This window comes from Stegodyphus dumicola, chromosome 10, assembly GCF_044657685.1.
Source record: "Stegodyphus dumicola isolate Sdum_Otavi_A_Nest chromosome 10, ASM4465768v1".
In the NCBI taxonomy this organism is placed as follows: Eukaryota; Metazoa; Arthropoda; class Arachnida; order Araneae; family Eresidae; genus Stegodyphus; species Stegodyphus dumicola.
In genome coordinates, this window is record NC_140777.1 from 180,993,806 (window position 1) to 181,014,404 (window position 20,599).

A 20,599-nucleotide genomic window follows, 5' to 3' on the forward strand; every position below is an offset into this window, starting at 1 on the left:
GCCGCAGATCTCTGGAACAGAAGCTTAGCATATAGACAACCACATCACAAAGACATGCTAAGAAGGCGGGAGAAATACCTTATATACTCCCCTTTTTTTAAAGGGTTACTGGGGTTTTTAGGGGATCCAATCGCCAAATCCTGGGTGAGGAGAATCATCACCCAACACCCTTTTCAGTTCGGGCGCCACTGTAGAGACAGGTTAATTGGAAAAGCCAGAGAGATGAAAAATTAACAATGCCTTCACCAAGAATCGAACCGCGGACCTCTGGAATACTGGCCCAGTGTGCAACACACCACGAAGGAGGGAGAAATACCTTATATAGCGAAGTGTGTGTAATTCCTAGATTCCTTTATTGCACAGATTGTGCAATTCTCTGATGTATTTTTAAGTTAAAACAGATTGCTGTGAACATGGATTTTTGTCAAATATTTTTAGTTAGCAACTTTACGTTTCTGCTATCTAAAGTTTTTGTTTTGGATTTTTGGTGTAAATAGTGTATTAAAAATGTGGTTTTTGCATACACAAAAACCGCGTTTTTGCAGTCATTTTAGGCTTAAAGTTCGAAATGCAGACAAAAAATTTAGATAGTAGTATGGCGCCGTGGAGTTTCACGGCAAAAACATTTGGCGATAAATTTGTCTTCAACCGAGGGTGTACATAAGAGTAGTTCCTAAATAACGATGGTGATTTTAAATTGGTCAAATATTTAGATAGTGCAAGATTTTATTGTTTAATGTAGAGTAATAATGAAAATTTATGATTACACATTACCTAATGGATTTGTGCCAATTGTAGGTTGGGTAGCAGTGGCAGTACTGAAAGAAAAAATAATTTATATTAATACATATTCGGAACCATAATTTTGCTACTCATTCAAAAATATGAAAAAATGCTTAAAAAGACTCTTAATTTTTTTTTTTTAACTACATGATTTTGAAAGCATAAACTTTATTGCAGATAATGGACATTACAGGTTACTTATTTTTTAATAAAATGAAAGATTATATATATTAATTATTAATAATTTATGGTATTTAGAACTCTATTCATTGAATTAATATGGGGATAAACATTAAAATGTGAAGTCCTTTTATATACCCTTTCTCTGCTTGGTATTAACCTCAGCATCCAAAAGGGAAAAACATAGAGTTCATCCCATTTTGTTATGTTGAAAAGAAAAGCAAATAAAAGAAAATGTACACACATATTGTACATAACTGCTAATATTTAATATGACCTTTTGCCATTTACCTTATAATAGATTAATCCTTCATCAATAAAAATGGTATTCCTCAGCCACATCGTGTTCTTCATTATATATCATAAAGCTGTATAATATAGCTGTATAAAAGCTATATAATGAAGGAATAAAAGGTGTAGGTTTACTAGATTGACCTATCAGCATCAGTTTCAAAGTAAAACATTATACTGGAATTTATTCAACAATGTGTTGAATATGGATGTTGCTGCTGGATAGATTTTGCATACATATACAAACACAGCTCAAGTACAGTAGCATTTCAACTTTCGAAGAGAAGAAACTTTAAATTTGCTTCGAATGAAACCAAAAAATCATAGCCTTCCTGGACCTTAGATACATCAGTCATAATGATTACAAAAATCTAATGCACATTATCTTGTACCAAATTATCTAAAAAACATTTGTTAAGATTATTATGGTACTTTTCCATTTTACCGGCAGAAGCGATAAAGTCGCCATAAATGGTACAACCAATGCCAAACGAAATATCCTTTCTGGTAACCTTTTACGCCTCATTTTCAAAACAAGTTGCAGCCATTTCTTATAAGATTGATTGTTTCTCCCAATACTGGCATACAATTACATAGAATTTTACCAGATAGTTCAATGTTATGACCTAAGGCAGCGCTGTCCAACTTATCACAGCCCGCAAGCCATATTTTCTTCAACAAACATTTCGGGGGCCAAGAAGGTTGATAAATGAAAAGCCAGTTTATGTTAATTAAAAAAATATTTTATTTATACTAAAATGAAAACTTTAACGCTTGCAGATATATGTACTTCCGAACATTGGATACTTATCTAAAAATTTGAATATTTCTATTCCAGTTACTCCACGAGATGTAAAAAATGGGTCAGCCTGCAGGTCGCATAATTCTATTTGATATTTAAGATCAACAGAGTTGATATTAATATTAATTGGATCACAAAATAAATCAATAGATGGTTTAAGATCATCAAATTGAGAAAAACCTTTCATTGAAATCTGTAATTAGCATATCCAATTTTGGTAGAAATATTTTTAAATTTGCTTCTATATTACATTCCTTCATAGATCTCTTTAAATTATTTTGCTCCAAATTAAACATTACAACTTTAATTTGTTTCTAAATCCAGTAACATATTTATAAAGGCAACACACATTTTTGATCTTGTCCTTGCAAGGATTTATTCAAACTATTTAAATAATTTGTAATGTTGGTTAGGAAAGCAAGTGATTAAATAAAATTTTTATCAACTAAATTTGCTGTTAAATTTTCATCGATGGCAATTTCTGTGAGAAAAAGATGAACTTCTTTTCGAAGTGTAAAGAATCTCCTCAAGCACTTTCCAGCACTTAACCAACGAGCATTACTATGTAAAAGCAGATCTCAGTTTCCAATTCATCCAAAAATGTTTTAAATTTTCGGTGTGTAAGAAAATGATTTCTGCCGCAAATTAAATTAGTAATTTTGCAAACCTTGTCCATTACGTCTTTTAACTGTAGGAATAAACCACATAATGCCACTTGATGGATAATAGTGTAACATATGACATGTTATTTCTTCTTTTTGCAAAAGTTCCGCGAGCCCAATATTTTTGCCCGTCATAGCTCTAGCACCGTTGGTTGCAATAGCAGTGCAATTTTCAAATCCGCCATCCTGCTCTAATGTAATTGCTTGTAAATATCTTCACCTTTTGTTGTTCCGTATAATGATTGTAATTTTAAAAGTTCTTCCGAATAATTATAGTTTTCATTTACAGTTTTTATAAAGATAAGCTTTTGACTTGCATCGGAAATGTCTGTGCTTTCATCCAATGCTACCGAAAAATAGCAGCAACTATTGATTAGGTTTTCTAATTTACTAGTGACATGCATGCTAATCTCGTTTACATGTCAGTTTAGAGCAGTCCTTCTCAAAGTGGGTGATAACACCCCCTTGCGGGCGTTAAGGGGCCCAGAAAAAAATGGGGGGCGTTGATGTGGGTTAGGGGGGCGATGGTAGATTTGTAATTTGATTTACTTTATATTTTAAATTTCACTAGAATTAAAACCTACCTACTACACAATAACGAATACTTAGTTTATATTTCTACCCTGTATGATTGTATAGAAACTTAAAATACTTAACATAGATTTCGTAGGATAGCTCGCACGCCATATGCGCGTACGTTGTAAAATGACGAAAAGCATACAGCTGTGTAAATGCATGAATCGCTAAATGTGGCAAACATTCCGGGGGAAAAGACTAACTGTGGGAGCCGGTGCACTTATGATGTTTTGCTCTGTAGACGTACTGTCCGTTTTCATTTGGAGAAACCTTCAGCGCTTTTACGCATGCATCATGTCTGCTTCAAGTTCATCAAAATAGGGTTGAGACAAAAGAGAAATGTTTACTTAACATGCATGCTTCCGTACTTCTGAAAAACCGGTCTGAGGAAAAAGTCCATCTCAGCGTATTGCCCCTTTTCAGAATAGAATTGTCGACAGGTGGCGGTTTTGCAATACGAAAACGGACTGTACGTGGTAGGAATCGGCTGGTTCATTGATACTTGTCCTAACTTGCTCAGTACGATTGGGCGTCGAAAGAGATAAGTGAGTTTGTGCGTGTTTGTCTTATTCCTGTCGGTGCTGGCTGTATTTAAATCCTATATAAAAGCTCGTAATTTTTCTTATATTTTCATTAGTGGTTTCGCGCACTATCTTTAAACGAATATTTAAGTGCAACACTTTATTTACATATTTTTGAAAAAAAAAAAAAAAAAAAGCCACGTCGCAAGCAAAAAAGAAGAAACGGCAATACAGTGCAGAATATATTAAATATGGATTCGTAGAAAATTCGACAAACCCATCTTTGCCTTTGTGCCTTCTTCGTTCAAAAACATTTTCAAACGAAGCGATGAAGTGTTCAAGACTTCAAGATCATTTAAATAAAATGCATCCAGATAAGAAGGACAAAAATGTAGCCTATTTTCAAGATCTGGAAAAGAAGCATAATGTTCAGCCAAGTGTATCAAAACTTTTTTTCGATGGCTGCTAAGCAGGACGATGATGGACTTCGAGCTTCATACAGTATCTCTCTGTTAATTGCTCAAACAGGTAAACCACACACCATCGGAGAAACGTTACTTTTGCTGGCGATAAAACAAGTTATAACTACTGTGCTCCATAAACCGGCGGCAGATAATAATTCAAAAAATTCCTTTGAGCAATAATTCTGTGCAAAGACAAATTGATGAAATGGCTGAAAACATTGAAGAGTCATTGTGCAATCATCTGAAGACTAGTCAATTTTCAATTCAGTTGGATGAGTCCACTTTACCAACTAATGAAGCATTGTCGTTGTCTTACGTGAGGCTCATTAAAGATGAAAAAATATGTCAAGAACTTTTATTTGCTAGAAATTTAGAGACAGACACAAAAGGAGAAACCATATTTAAAACACTGGAAAAGTTTTGTGATGAAAAAGGAATTCCCTTGAAGAATATTATATCAGCTGCTACAGATGGTGCTCCAGCTATGACAGGGTCTCAAAAAGGCTTTATGTCATACTTAAAAAACAAAATTCCTGATGTGATTGCTGTACATTGCGTTATACATCGACAGCATTTAGTTGCTAGAAATTTAAGTGAACGACTGTTTCAATTATTGCAACATGTCATCAGAACAGTCAATAAAATCAGAAACAACTCTTTAAATGACAGATTATTTAATCAGCTTTGTGTTGCTAATGATGAAGATTTCAACAGATTGATCTTTCAGACAGAAGTGCATTGGCTATCAAAAGGAAAGTCTGACTCGTCATAGAGTTCTTGGAAAACAAAGACACAGCATTGTGCGAAAACCTCATCACATCAAAGAATGATATCGCATACCTGACAGACCTTTATACATTGTTTAATGATATGAATCTCCAAATTCAAGGCGATGACTTGAACTTAATAAAAACAAAAACTATTTTCGCTGCTTTCATAGCCAAGCTGCTCTTACACAAGAAGAATATTGGCAGACATGAGTTCCATTATTTTCCCAATTTATCAGTATCTTGCAACAACGACAACTTGCTCGTCTACTGCCAACATTTGGAAAATCTTCACAGTGATTTCATTGAAAGATTCCAGGACATTTTGAAATTGGAAATACCAGACTGGATGTTAGATCCTTTTTCAAAAGTCAACATAGCAATATCACCCAGCTGGAAGAAGAACTTATAGAACTGACAACGAACGAGGAAATAAAAAGCAAATTTAAAAATGGCTACCAACAAGTTTGGCTACAAAAGTCAATTCCGCAGTTGTACCCTGGATTGTGGTCGATCGTTCAACAATTTTTGATATCATTCCCATCGTCATATTTGTGTGAACATGGATTTAGCACTGTGACAACGTTGCTTACTAAAAAGAGAAATCATTTGCAAGTTACCAAACGCGGTGACTCATGACTGTTTTTGAGTAAAATTGAACCTGATATCAACAAACTTGTTAAAAATCATTAAATTCATCCATTCCATTAGATTAGTTTAAAAACTAAAATTGATTACCTATCTATATTGTTTCTTTTAATTTGATTAAAATATATTATTAATATTATAAAGTTGTGTTTTAATTGCTCTCACTGGTAAAAATTTCTAGTTTAGAATGTAAGTTTAAACACCAGAACCGACTAATATAGCACACTATAACTAAATTAATTAAAGTAATAAAATTGTGGTTTTTAAGTTTTAGAAGTGTATAAAAAATGGGAGGCGATGAAAAATAATTGATTTTCAAATGGGGCAGTAGAAGAAATAAGTTTGAGAAACACTGGTTTAGAGTCTGGTGAGAAAGTGATACTGTTTGAAATTGTCTTACCATTTCATTGTCCTTAAATACTTGAGCCACTTTTATGGCACATTTTTTTAATGAATTCTCCATCAAAAAATGGCTTCCTTGCCTTTACTATTTCTAAACAAACTTCAAAGGATGCAGCTACAGATGCTTTTTGAAATTTTGGTTTTTTTATTAAAATAAATGATTTGATGATCCAGCTGCTTTTTCATTTTTTCACTAGTGGTATTTTAATGTCTCGCGTGTACGAATGATACTTTTTCATGCATGGAAAGATAATGGCGCTTCAAGTTATATTCTTTACGCACAGCTATGATTTGTAAACATTCCAAACACTGTGGTTTACCATTCTTATTCAGAATAAATAAATAATCTATCTCCCAGGGATCTTGAAATTCTCAATTTTTGAAGTCTACTTTTTATTAGTAGCACTCATATTGAATAATTGTATTAATTAATAAATAAATATGAAATTAAGTTAATAATATTATAACACAGGCACTCTTCAACAAATTCTAGACAAGACTGCACTCGCACGATTGCATGAATCAACCAAATAGTGCAGGGTAGTTTGCGCATCACATGCACCAAACATAGATAAACAACAACAAATATAATATGTGGCGCCAACGTTGAACCAACCATCATCAGACGTTAAACAGATTGCTGCTGTATTGAGCCAGGTTAAATGAAGTTACGCAAACTAAATAGTACATATTTTAAATTCAAATTAGATTTAAATTTTCACATAGTAAAATAATTTAAATATTAATAATAATAATTTAGTAACATACATTTATTTATAGTAAAATGTACTCGTGGGCCGTCCAGTTGGACAGACCTGCCCTAAGGCAGTAATTAAATCAATTAGGATGCTATCACACTGCTCAACCAAAGGCTAAAATATAGGAAAGGCAAAGCCAAGGGTTAAATTCCCCAATTCTAATGAGGATGCACTAGCGAAGTAAAGCACTGCAGTTCTACATAATTTTTGAGTAAGCTATTCATACAAATTGAAATAATTCTTGTGTTTAGCCCTTTGACGTGCGGTGGTCGCACCCTGAAACCACCATTTTCCGAATTATTTTGTTTCCTCTTTTTTCCGAAATTTTTGAGTGAAAATGAATTGATTACTGATCTTTTACATCTAAATAACACAAAATGACTGCAGAATCATATATGTTTCAGGTATTAATACTTCAGATCGGATGCCTTTTAAAATTTGTTTTCGATGAGACAAAATAACTTCCTTTTATTAATATAAACAACTTTAAATTTCAAAAGTTAGTCATCGCACATCATGATTTCTATCATAAACAATAAAAAATTGCAGTAATTAAACAGCATATATAAAAAAAAACCCTCTATATGTATGGCATTTGCTATGTGGTTTCAGGGCGCGACCACTGCGCCACTAGAGCAGTGTGTCACAATGCTTACAATCCTCTACAGGCTCTGTGGTCGCGCCTCGAAACCACTGGCGTTTGCTTCTCAATGGCGTTCGCTTGCGTTTCAAATAGGAATGTTTATTTCAACCCGGATATAGATAAAGGGCTTTGAAACCACAGAGTTATTTTATTACTAAACAATACATGCACCTGCCCAGTAAAAAGGTCTTTCTTTTCCAAATACCTTTCTCTGACATCAACACACTTGCTCCCCATGCTAGTATTGTGATTTTATAAATTATTTCCTGTAGTTTAATGTAAATATACTTTGCTATAATTAAAAATAGAAATTGCGTAAAAGTTTTATTTAAATTAAAAATATTTTCTGAATATTTTGGGACGAAATACGAATAAAATAAGTATGAATGGGAAACGAACGATCCGTACAAAGCCAAAAAGACCAAGCCCCCCCCCCATTAACATAAAAAACCACAAATTTCATGTGCCAGATGAAAAGAAACTAAATAACGCTGGACATATACCAGTGAAATTTAAATCCAGGCAGTGTACATTTTGTAGCACAAGGAAGAAACCTCATAGAACAAGATGTATGTGCGAAACGTGCAGTGTGGGTCTATGCATGTACCAAAAAGACAAAACATGCTTTGAACAGTGTCACAAAAATTTTTTTTCTTTGAAATTAAAAAAAAAAAAAAAACCACTGAGTTCTTTTTATCCTTATTTTATTGAGGTTTTTAATCCATTTATCTAAATGTCCTTATTATGTAGGTACTTATATTTTCACTGCTATAGAAAAATTACATAAATGTTTATTTTTTAAGTTTTTCTGACGATTTACTTTGTAAAATAATGTAAAAAAATTATATATAATGCAATTCTTTCATACATTTTTTTTTAAATCCATAAATTTCGTCATTTATTGGAAACGCGTGCGGAAAATGTTAAGTTTTTTTCCCTACTACATCAGTAAGTTTCAAAGTCCTAGACGCGAGGTGATTTCACAGTGCAACCACCACCCACAGAACAATGGGCAAGAGTAGATTTTTTTTAAAATTCATATATTATTTGTCTCTAGGATCATAATATTCAATTTTTAGAGTTTTTTGTTAAAAAAATTATAAAAATAATATCGTGCGCGTCAAAGGGTTAAGCTTGTATTCCAAATTAAGATTTAACTTGAAATTAATGAGAAAATTAGATTTTTGTAACGTAGTTTACGTGGAAGGAGATTACTTGGGGTCACGTGATATGAAATGGCGAATCAGTATGTTGTACCATGAAAGCAGAGCAAATTCTTAATGTTTTTACAAATTTATTGTCTTTCTACAAAATTTTAAACAATATTAAAATGCTTATGCCTTCAAAATAAAAATTTCTTAGAACTAACATTTGTTAACATTTTTTATGTGTATACCGTGTGTTGTCGCCAATAAAGTCTGCTTGGCGAGATTTGCACCGGCAAAACGGAAAAGTACCATTGTTACTTTTCATTTTCTTACATGTTAAGTCTTTTAACACAACTGTTTATTATTTTCTGTAATCTATATTTCTAACTACTTTCATATTTTTATGGTCCTAATTTCTTTTATAAGAATATTGATCGAAAATTATATGCTTTACAAATGAGTGAAGTTTAATCTATGTCATTTTATAATAAATTTCAAGAATTCTAGTTAGAACTGCTGGCAGTTGTGATAAAGGCAAAGCATATTTTGCTTTCCTTAAATAAAGCTAAGACTAATCTAAATAAAATTCATGCTTTATTCCGTAAATTAAAATAAAAGAGCTAACACTGTAGCCTTTACATTTAAAATTATTTGATTGAAAGCAAACTAGCATTATGCTAATTCATAATAACACAAGAGAACAAGACATTCGCCGATACCGGCGTACATATATATAATACTCGGCCAACCCGCCGATTTTGATGTCATCGGCCAATCAGCGGCAACCACATTAGCTTACCGTCGATTGACCTCCGATCAAAATTTGCATGTGGAAAACTAAAGCCAACAAACGGCCCTCTTTTCCCCATGCAAATACAAAAAGAAAACTTACATGGAAGTTCATAGTTCAATTCTATTATACGAAAACACTTATTGTCTTTAAACACTGGAAACATCTAAACAAAACTTCCTTAAATTAACAGTAGTCGCCGCTTTTGTAAATAAGTCCGCAGTATTTAATTTACTGGTGATAAATTCAAGGTCAAACACTCCATCATTTACTAGTCTTCTAACAAAGTGATATTTTATGTCTATGTGCTTAATTTGGCGATTTTCTATTGGCAATCAATGGCAGACTTGTTATCACAAAATAGTTTATACTCTCTTAAATTAAACTTTAAAATTTCATCTTGTAAGACATTTTTCGCCCACATTAATTCCTTCGCTGCTTCAGATAAGGCGATATACTCCGCTTCCATGGTTGATAAACTTACACATTTTTGTTTAACATTTTTCCAGATTACCGGTACTTCATCTAAATATAATATAAATCCTCCCATGGACATGCGGTCATCTCTATTACTTGAATAATCAGCATCTGAATAACAATATAAATTTATATGTTTAATTTTCGATAAGTTTAACTTATATAATTTAGTACTACTGAGATAACCAAGCAATTTCAACAATGCTTCAAAATGACTAATTCCAGGATTCTCCTGAAATTGTGATAAGATATTCACTGCATATGTAATATCAGGCCTTGTCCTGTTGGCTACAAAAACTAAACATCCTAACAGATTTCTAAAGGGTAATGTATGCATTTCTGCACTTGTAGATGGACAATCTAATTTTGTAAGAATAGTGCCTTTAGCTATGAGAAGCGAAGTTATTGGTATCTGGAAATGTTTCAATTTTTCAAAAATTTCTTCGATATATTTTTGCTGATGTATAAAAACCCCATTCTCATTATCTAAGAATTCAATTCCAAGTAACGTTTTAGTTTTGCCTAATACTTTAAGATCAAGAAACTTTCTCAGCTGTGAAATTACTTTATCTATACTATATTGATCTTTACTAAAAATCACAATATCATCTACATATAACAAGAGAATTACATTTGAACCCTTATAAACACAATTACACCATTGTATTTTCTTAAAATGTAGATGTTCTAAAGTACTTTCAAATTCACAAAACCATTCACGGCCGCTTTGATGTAGACCGTAAATGGCCTTGTGTAATAAACACACTTTATTTTCCTCTTCGATAAATCCCTCTGGTTGGGTCATATATATTTTCTCATTTAGGTTTGCATATAAATATGCGTTCTTTACATCTAACTGACAATTAGTCCATCCATATAAACACACTAGGATAGTGAAAAATATTCTTATGATTGAAAAATTTACTACAGGACTGTAAACTTCGTCAAAATCTTCACCTCATTTCTGCCTGAATCCCTGTGCTACTAAACGTGCTTTGTATCTAACCACTTGATTCTTTTCATTTCTTTTTAGTGTATAGACCCATTTGTTTCTTATCATAGTTTTATTTTCTGGATTTTCGACTAATTCCCAAACCTTTCTTTTCTTCATTGTGTCAATTTCTTCTTTCATTGCCTTATCCCATTCTTCAGCATTTACTGATTTTCGTGCTTCTTTAAAATTTTGTGGGATAACAATTTCTACGGAATTTGCCTCTTCAGACACGGAGCTAGTCTCCTGTTCTACAAAATTAACTTTCTCCGAGTATTCGTTTTTTCCACTAAAATCAAACTTATCTTTTTCAAATTTAATATTTCTTGCCTCACAATACTTTTGAATATCATTATAAGATCTAAAACGGGTGTCTGTTCCCTCTACATAATAATACATGTCTGTACATGTTCCATCTGGCCTTTTAACTGCTCTTCTTTGCCAGTTTAAGTCTGATACTTCTTTCGGAGTAGATTTGTCATATGACAACTTTATTTCTTCTCTAGAAATTTCCTGTTCTTCATCTGATTCTGCTAATAGCTCAGATTCTTCTAGTCTTTCAAACTTAGGTTTTGATTTCTGTTCCAGGATGCCATTTGCTGCATACAGTTTTTCATCGAACTTCACATTACAGGTTTCTATTAATCTGCGTTCTTCTGGCAGCCATATCCTATAACCCCTAGTTTCCTTCTCATATCCTACCATGATTCCTTCTTTGCACCTCATTTGTAATTTATTTCTAATCTGTTTTGGCACGTCAACATAGGTTTTACAACCAAATATTTTAAAATAAATAACACTAGGTTTTCTATTTAGGAACATTTCATAAGGGGTTCGATTGCTTTTATGACATACTCTGTTCCACGTATGTACGAAACAGCCAAGAGCTTCTGCCCACCATTCTTTCCCCATTTTACCATCATTAAGCATAGCTTTAACTGCGTCTAATGCCATTCGGTTAAAATGTTCACACACACAGTTCTCTTCTGGGGTGTAGGCGTTTGTGCGTTCAACACTAATTCCATTTTCGGCCAAGTACCATTCGAATTGCCTGTTACAGAACTCCCCACCGTTATCGGTGCGTATACTTATTAATTTTCGATTCGTCAGTCTTTCCATTTGCCTATGATAATTCTTAAAGTTGTAAAAGATTCATTTTTATTTTTCATACAATACACTGTTACTAATCTACTATAATCATCTACAATAGCAAGAAAATATTTACTCCCACCCTTAGATGGAACTGGTAGTGGGCCACAAACATCTAAATAAACCAACTGCAATGGTTTATCCGATCTCTTCGGAACAGTTTTAAAAGTTATTCTACTAGATTTAGCAATAATACACGGTTCACACCTCTCTATTGGTTTTCCAATTTCTGGTAACCCTTTCACGCTTTGATTCTTACTAGTTTTCTTAACATAATCAAAATTTACGTGGCTAAATCTTCGATGCCATAGCATTGCATCATCTACTTTATTTAACTTTCCAATTTCTGTACCGTAACCAGCTTCCCTTTTACCTGTTGCATATCTAAATGGTTTTACGTGATAAAGTCCGTCATATCATTTAGCGTAGCATAATCTATCCCAATTATTAAAGTATATCCACATCTTCCCTTTTGAAATTACAAAATGAGCACCTGCCTTTTCTAACCTTGCTCTCAATAATAAATTTCTTCTTAGATTTGGATTATATAACACATTATCTAACTCAATCCAATTTATTCGATTGCCTACTTTTACTGCAAATTTGACGGTACCCTTTCCTAGTACTTTACTTTCACAATTTCCTACAGCTAAAGACATACGTATATCGTTTATTTCTTCAAAATTCGTCATTAAATTTCTACTATTACAAAAATAAGTTGTAGCTGCAGTATCTACGACCCAATTAAATTTATCTGCATTACCTCCTTTATCTGTAGTTGTTACATAATTTTCTACTAACATTAATTCTTTATCTTTAAACTGTCCATTTTTATCGTCTATTTTAAACTGATTTTTACTTACATTTTCTTTACATTGAGCAATTAAGTGCCCAAATTTATGACATCTGAAATAAGATCCTATTCTCATATTCCCCATTTTTTTCTTAGATTTATTTTTATTTTCAACTCTTTCCCTGCATATGAACTAATAGTATTAAACACGCTTACCTTGCTGTCTTCTAAATCAGCATTTACCTGGCGAAGTCGGCTTTCTTTCCTTACAAATTCTTCAGCAATTCTTTCCAGCGTAAAATCTTCGTCCTTCCACCTATAGATCAACTGTACAATGCCGGAGTATTTCTAGGGTAATCTCCTTATTGCCTGGAATCCTTTAAAAAGATCTGTCAAGTTGTGACCAGCTTCAGACAACTTCCTCGCAGTCATTCTTATCCTCGAGATGAATAATCCTATTTCTTCATTTGGTGTATATCTAATACTAAAAAATTCATCCAGTAACTGAATTATCCTTGCTCTTGTTTTGAGTTTGAATTGCTTCTGTAGAACTTCCCATGCTTCTTTACCATTTGAACATTCTTGTATCAGCGGCCTGAACTCAGTTTTAATTCCATAATATAATGGTAGTGAAGGCTCTGTTCTCTCTCAGTGTGAACTCCTGCTTTTCACATCTTGTTGCACTTTTATCTAATTCTCCTTCTTTGTCCTCTATGAAGCTCCAGCAATTTCTATCCAGTAACAGCATTTTCATATCGACTTTCCATCGATCCCAATTGTCATGGTTTAACAGCTCAAAACCATCAGGTAGTAACGACATCTTCAATTAAGTGTGAGCACAACGACTTGAACAAACTTCTAAGACAGGTCAGCTTCTTTTCATGGAAAACGGCCCTCTTCACCTACATTCCTTCAATGCTGAGTTGAACTGGATGACCGATTGGCTGTTGGCGCTGGGCCCATAACCCTGCTGGCAGTGGTGATAAAGGCAAAGCATATTTTGCTTCCCTTGAATAAAGCTAAGACTAATCTAAATAAAATTTATGCTTTATTCCGTAAATTAAAATAAAAGAGTTAACACTGTAGCCTTTACATTTAAAATCATTTGACTGAAAGCAAACTAGCATTATGCTAACTCAAAATAACACAAGAGCACAAGACATTCGCCGATACCGGCACACATAGATATAATACTCGGCCAACCCGCCAATTATGACGTCATCGGCCAATCAGCGGCAACCATGTTAGCTTACCATCGATTGACCTCCGATCAAAATTTGCATGTGGAAAACTAAAGCTAACAAGAACTACAGTCTAAAGTCTTTAATAAAGACGTCTATAATCGGGAATGATATATAATCCAGACCTCAAAGCTACAAACTTCTTGTGCATGCGTAAATGCATTAATACCTTTACGCATGCAGGTTTAATGTATAATGAACGGTATAAGCTAAGCTAAAATTATCTAATTGTCTATTTCAGTTAATGTTGCAGTTTGCATTGTTCCTTAATCTTCTAATTGGATCCGCCTTATTATTTTTTGCAGACTGTTAGAGCAATTTTATAAAAGTAAGCTTGAACTTTCGATTATGTCAAAAAGAATTTCCGATTTTGGAGCTGCCAAAGGATCTACAAAGCGAAAGCATGTTTCGATGTCCATCAAACAAAAAGTGGAATTGCTGCAAAAAAAGGATAAAGGCATATCCTTTGTTTCTCTAACCATTCCGAAATCTGTTTATCAATTTCACGCTGTTATGCAGGGGGCAGACGTCGTGCAATGAACTGGAAGTTGATATGTCAGCACTATTCTTATCTCCAGGGCAGATTTTTTTTTTATTCGGCTTATAATTCCCTACTAAATGTAGTATTTCATCTCGATGTACTACGTCTTTGATATCATTTAAGTCACATTCCTCATTATTATAAATATCACGAATAGACAAATAGTTTTCTGGCTGCAATTTTCTAATTTCGACTATGCGTAATGCACGCTTTATGCATGCGCACCTTGAAAGATATGTTTAATAAAGTAAAGAAATAAATATTAAGCTTTTTTTTGTAAATTTTGATACACTTTAGATCATAATTGCTCTTTATTTCCTAAAGTACAGTTTCATATTTTTAATTTTATAATTTCTGCATGCCATCTTACCAGATTTAAACTGATGATCCGGAAAAACCGAGAATCCGGAATTATCGAAGTAACGACAAGTCCGGATTAAAGACTTTTGACTGTATTTCAAATTCGTATATAAAAACCATTTTAATTTTCTTCTCTTCCTATTTTCTTTTATAAGTACATTTAAAGTGTATATATAAAAATAACTTTATATTTTAAAGCTGTAATTCTATAATAAATTTACATTTTTATACTTCAGGTCAACCTAAGTTGAGAACACTGGATATAGTAGAAAATGTATGTGTCTGCCGTAGAATATAGTTCTACCATTTCGAGAAGTAATGTAAAATTTACACTGTGATATATGAATACTGTTGAACAAAGAGAACGAAAGGAAAAAAACGTGTGAAACGATAGATTATGTTGCGTCCAGCTTTTTGTTTTAAAATTTGCTAAATCGTGTCAATCATTCAATGACCAGCAGAAAGACATTGCAAAACTGCAAATTCCAGCAACCCCGACCTTACCCCACTCTTGACGAGAAAAGCAATTATGGCATTCATTCACTGACCGGGAGGAGAAAAAAGCAATTGTTATGGTATTCTGCTTCATCTTCGACATATGTGTATAATTTTCAACATCATAAAGCTAGAAAACCTCATAAACCTGAATAAACAGTACCACTAAGATTATCGTAATGAATGTTTTTGTTAATTATGGAATGTACTTTTCTAAGAAATACGATAACGATATTGTTACTTGTTATAATCTTTGCATTACTGAATATCTGAGTTTACAAAGCCACAAAATAAAAATACAACAGCCGTTTACAAGGGGAAAAAAAATAAATAAATAAATAAAATAAGGCAGACCTATAAATAGTTATAAATAACATTATAAATACAAGCTAACAAATCCCTTAGAAAATATAATATGGAAGTGTCGCACCAGTAGCCGAGTGGTTAAATCGCTAAATCGTTTGAGCGCAAGCGAACGGGCTGTATTCATGATCGGTTTTGCTGGTTTTCCTATGTGTAACGTGAATACGAGCTTGTTTCCTTTAGAAAGTCCTCCACGAAATGCATCTCACCCCTTAGTTGGATATCTCTTGTGTGCTTTGCTATATTCAAATCACCTAACCTAACCCATATGGATGTACTGATCAATTAAATTAACTATGGTAGAAGAAACAAGGGTTTCTGTCTAAAGGAAGAGATGGCTTCGTGGGGAATTTATAAGGGCAAAGGACTTTTTTTATACAACACACTGAGGGACTCCTATGCAGTTCAGAGCTTACAACAGTCATTACAAACGAACTCGCTGCATACTACCAGTGTTTCACGGCTTAAGCAACTCTATCATTAATGCGCTTGACTTACAGATGATTCCATCTAAGGAAAGGAATAACTAGATTTTTTTCATATGATATGCTTGTTGTTTTTATACCTCAAAGGAAAAGTATGGTTTTTGCCTTATACAGTCATACATGATAACTTATACAGTCATTCACATATAATTCGCAGATTCTCAGTGAGCTGAATCAGTCTGCTTTTTATAAATTGAGAGATGTAAAAGCAATATATTCCTTTGTGCGAAACAAAAGACCCACATTTCACGCTCCATCACGCATAGACGTTTCATTCGTCAAAGGATAAAAACTTTAATTTTAAAATACAAGCAAAATGTCGTTTAACACGGTAAATGTTTTAAAAGCAATAAATGTACTTCTTAAGAATTTAATTTTTTTATACTTTTTTAGTTCTTATGAATATTTGCACTTTGTTGTAACTAATATAAGACATCTCTAATGTTATAATTTTAATTGATTAGTGGAATTAATTGGTATATGATTAATTAATTGGTATAAAATCATTTGATTCTTAATGTTTAAGTTTGTTTCACAATTTTAAAGCTTTAATATTTTTCTAATATCTTGAAATTTTTAATGGTAAGCTCTTTAGTTGACCGCAATCTGAAGATCTCAATTTCCAGTCTTTTTATTCATTTTATTTTTGATTTTAAATAGTAATCAGAAAGATAGGATAAAACGTACTGTAGGAAGGTGATTTTCTGAGACAGACTGGAAATGCTTGCTTCTTAGGAGACAATTAATAAAGGATATAATTTTCATAATGTCTGCTATAAAATATTGTCAGGGTTTTTTTAAACAATCGCAAATTAAAATCAAATTAACGTCTTTAAAAAATAAAAATAATAAATTTCTTCTCGTTCACTGTTTTGGTAGCAACAAGCCGCATAAACTCTTAAAAATTAAGAGAAAATAACATACTACAAGATTTTCCAAATTTATATATTTTACTTTTAACAAAGTGAACGCTATTGGGGAAAAAATTTGACCCAAACTGCAAGGAATACATTGTTTGCTCTTCTGGTTTCAAGTTTTAAAGATCATCAAATTAGTATTCATCACATTCAGATAATAGTGAAATATTTCACATAAATTAAGACAATTAATAACATGCCCTACATTTTACACCATGATGAACTATCAATTTCAACTGCAGCTTCACTGCATAAAAAGATTGTTATTTAAATACTGGATTTGGCAAGAAGTCGGCAAATGTGTAGCAAATTGGAGGAATTGAATCTCTGCGGGCAGTTTGCTGCGTATGGATAACTTGAAGAACAGGGTGAAAAGGTCGTTCTAGCCTTGTACGTGTTCTCAGGTTAGCTTGTCGTGAAGTATAGTCAGAGCTATTTAAAATTTGACTGTATAAAGCAAGTTCTAAACATGATTTACGCAATTGAAAAACATGTTCAGAAATATATTGTTACATTTTCTTCTGACACCAACTGTTACGTTATTTTCTTCCTTCACATTCGTACGGGGTTCATGTGCATTTGGAGTGCATTTTGACAACACATGATGAAGTATCGAAACACACTTTATTTATCAACATTAATCAAGACTGCTCCAAAGTCACTTTTACAGTCGTCGAAGATCTACTATAAACACACTGGAACAATCAGTGACACAGCCTTCACACTGTCAGGCAATAAAGGTGGAGACAGCTTCACTACAAAGCACCAGGGTACAGCTCCAGACTCTGCTCGGTCGTTCTCGGAACTCCACGTACTCTCAAGACTCTCCACGCTACAACTTATGATGCACTCGACGACACACAAAGCACAGCTCCTGACTCTTCGATTCAGTTGTTCTCAGAGCTTAACGCACTCTCTCGACGATGCACTAAGAGCGATACACTAAGAGACTCTACGATGCACTCGGCGCTAGGATTCGAGACACTTGCTCAATGACTGACTATCAGCTCGCTAGACAAGGCACACACTAACTGACTGCGGACCAGCACGGTTTATATAGCTTTCGGCTTGTGTTCGAGAACATTTTGGGCTAAACCGGTAAGAATTTGTTCCAGTAGGTTCTCCATCCGTCCATGGCATATTGCGAATTTTGTTGCCAAATGAGTGATTTCTTGCCAAATGTGGCAACCCTGCCTTCCTTGCTACTTTATGGCAAGCCATCTTACCGTACCTGTACATTTCGTAACAATATGATTATATGCCAATGTTCCAAAATGGGAAGATACAAAAAGTCAGTGGCAAAAAATTTTTTTTCTATAGTTTTTATAATTATGTTTTAGGTAAAACTGGATATTACAGTCCAGTTTGGCGAGTTTTGAAAAAATTGCCAAGTCGGTTATTTTCGCGCGTTTTAGAAAATCGCTAACTCATCATATCACCATATTAGATGGTTGCAAATTTGAACGATTTCTGTAAATATGCAAAAAATAGATCATGTAAACATGCAAAAATATCTAAACAACCTGTAAACATGCAAAAATATCTAAAACAGGACTTCAAGAAAAACCACCCACTGCTTGGCACGTTTTTAAGAATTGCACATACTCGGTATCCATGTATACATCGACCTATTTTCACTTAAAAAGTTAAAAAAAAATTGACAAAAATCCACAGCAAAAGAGTAAAGCGTTTTATTACGAAATTTAAGGAATTTTAATAAGCAGTAAATGATCGGAAAGCATTGATTATTATTAATAATGAAATATATTCGATTATTATTAATAATGAAAAAAGACACTTGTAATAGAAATATTAGTATTCTATATGAATTAGAGAAAATACATATAAGTATAATGTAAACGTAAGTATAAGAATACTAATTGTTATTTTTTAAATGAATTTTTACTTCCCGTTATGTTTAATACATTGTTTTCTGTGCTAACTTGAAATTAATGCAAATTTATTTTCGTATATCACGTTTAACCTGTTAGTTTTATATCTATATACTTATTATCTGTGAATTTTTACTACCATTGTCTGCTAACTTGAAATTACATACACTAAAAACCACGTTTACAAAATATCACGCTTACTGCCGATGAGCCGCGAGTTTGGCGAGTAAAAATGGAACGGCGCCAACGAGTTCTTTCCCGAAGCGCCAACGGGTTCTCTGCGGATGAAAACCCACGAATTTTTAAAAAAAGGCAGAGGAACTACCTGAGTTTGCATTAAAGATTGACTCAAATAAAGAAAGAAAAGGGCACTCCTATATCTGTGTTGGGTTCACTGTATATACAGTTGAAATGAGAATATATTTTCAATATCAACAGCATTTGAAAGCCGGAAACAAATTTATGAAAAACCGACGAAAGTAGCTGTGCCTTTATTTTTTTATATACCTGAAGTACATATTATAAAATTTTTTTTTACAAGTATTATTACGTTACCCAAGATGTCACCGCTTCCTAAAAAAGGGAAAAAATGTATTAAAGTACTACAATTAGCACAACAAATTTCGCAAAAACTAATGTAAGATCGTATAATATCACTGGTATATCACCCGGCTAAATTTGTCCGTGTTATAATGCAGGACTAACAAATTTAAGTGGAAATATTTCTACTTGACGAATGAAATTGAAAACGAAAATGGTCAAAATTACACAAACCTTGTCGTGGAACCAAATGAAAATCCACCAAATGGAGCCTGCTGTGTATTTTGCTGCTGATCTCCAAACGAGAAAGTATTCATGATAAATTAAATTAGTTAGAAAACATTCAAAATAAATACTTTAAAAATTACTAAACCATCTAACACAACTGTAATCTTGTTGCCATGCTTGCAATGCAAAATTTAAAACGCCCAGCGTGGCGCCAAAATGCGGTTTCCTTATTTTTTTATTATTATGATTTCTATCTTATTTAATAAAATTGATTATTTTAGAAGCAAATATTGTAAGCAATAAATATTACAACAGAGTGCTGGTAAAAGAGTTGTTAATGATAATCCGTTATATTCTATAATTTTGCTATTTGAGAACGGGAAGTGTAAAAAATTGTATCTTTCAAATACTTCATTTCGTATTTTGTTACACTCGCCCCAAACATATCACGACCAATCACTATTATGTCCACCTATTTTCCTAACACACACCTACAAATACTGCGAAAACAGATTTGCAAACACTACTTAATATCAACAATCGAGTCATTATAGGTGGAGATTTCAACGCACACCACCGCGAGTGGAATTGCTGAGATATTAATCAACATGGACGCATTATTAGTCAATTTGGCCAGCAGGCCAATATTAACCTAGCTTTTCCTGATAAACCAACACACTGTGGGATTGGTA

General features: G+C 33.2%; 1 protein-coding gene across 4 annotated transcripts in view; it reads right to left on the reverse strand.

The window, feature by feature from the left end:
- Positions 1–20,092, reverse strand: part of LOC118204342 (nucleoporin p58/p45-like) — a 62,283-nt gene extending 42,191 nt beyond the window's left edge. For 2 of the 4 annotated variants that reach the window (XM_085825952.1, XM_085825951.1), the window contains exons 1-2: positions 19,914–20,091; positions 775–818 (exon numbers count right to left, since the gene is read on the reverse strand). In XM_085825952.1, coding sequence (XP_085682078.1) covers positions 775–818; positions 19,914–19,996 — 127 coding nt within the window. In that variant the 5' untranslated portion in view covers positions 19,997–20,091. Of the gene's footprint in view, positions 1–774; positions 819–19,913 lie in introns of all 4 variants that reach the window. The other 2 variants (XM_085825954.1, XM_085825953.1) reach the window with 1 other exon arrangement.
- Positions 20,093–20,599: the final 507 nt, after the last annotated feature.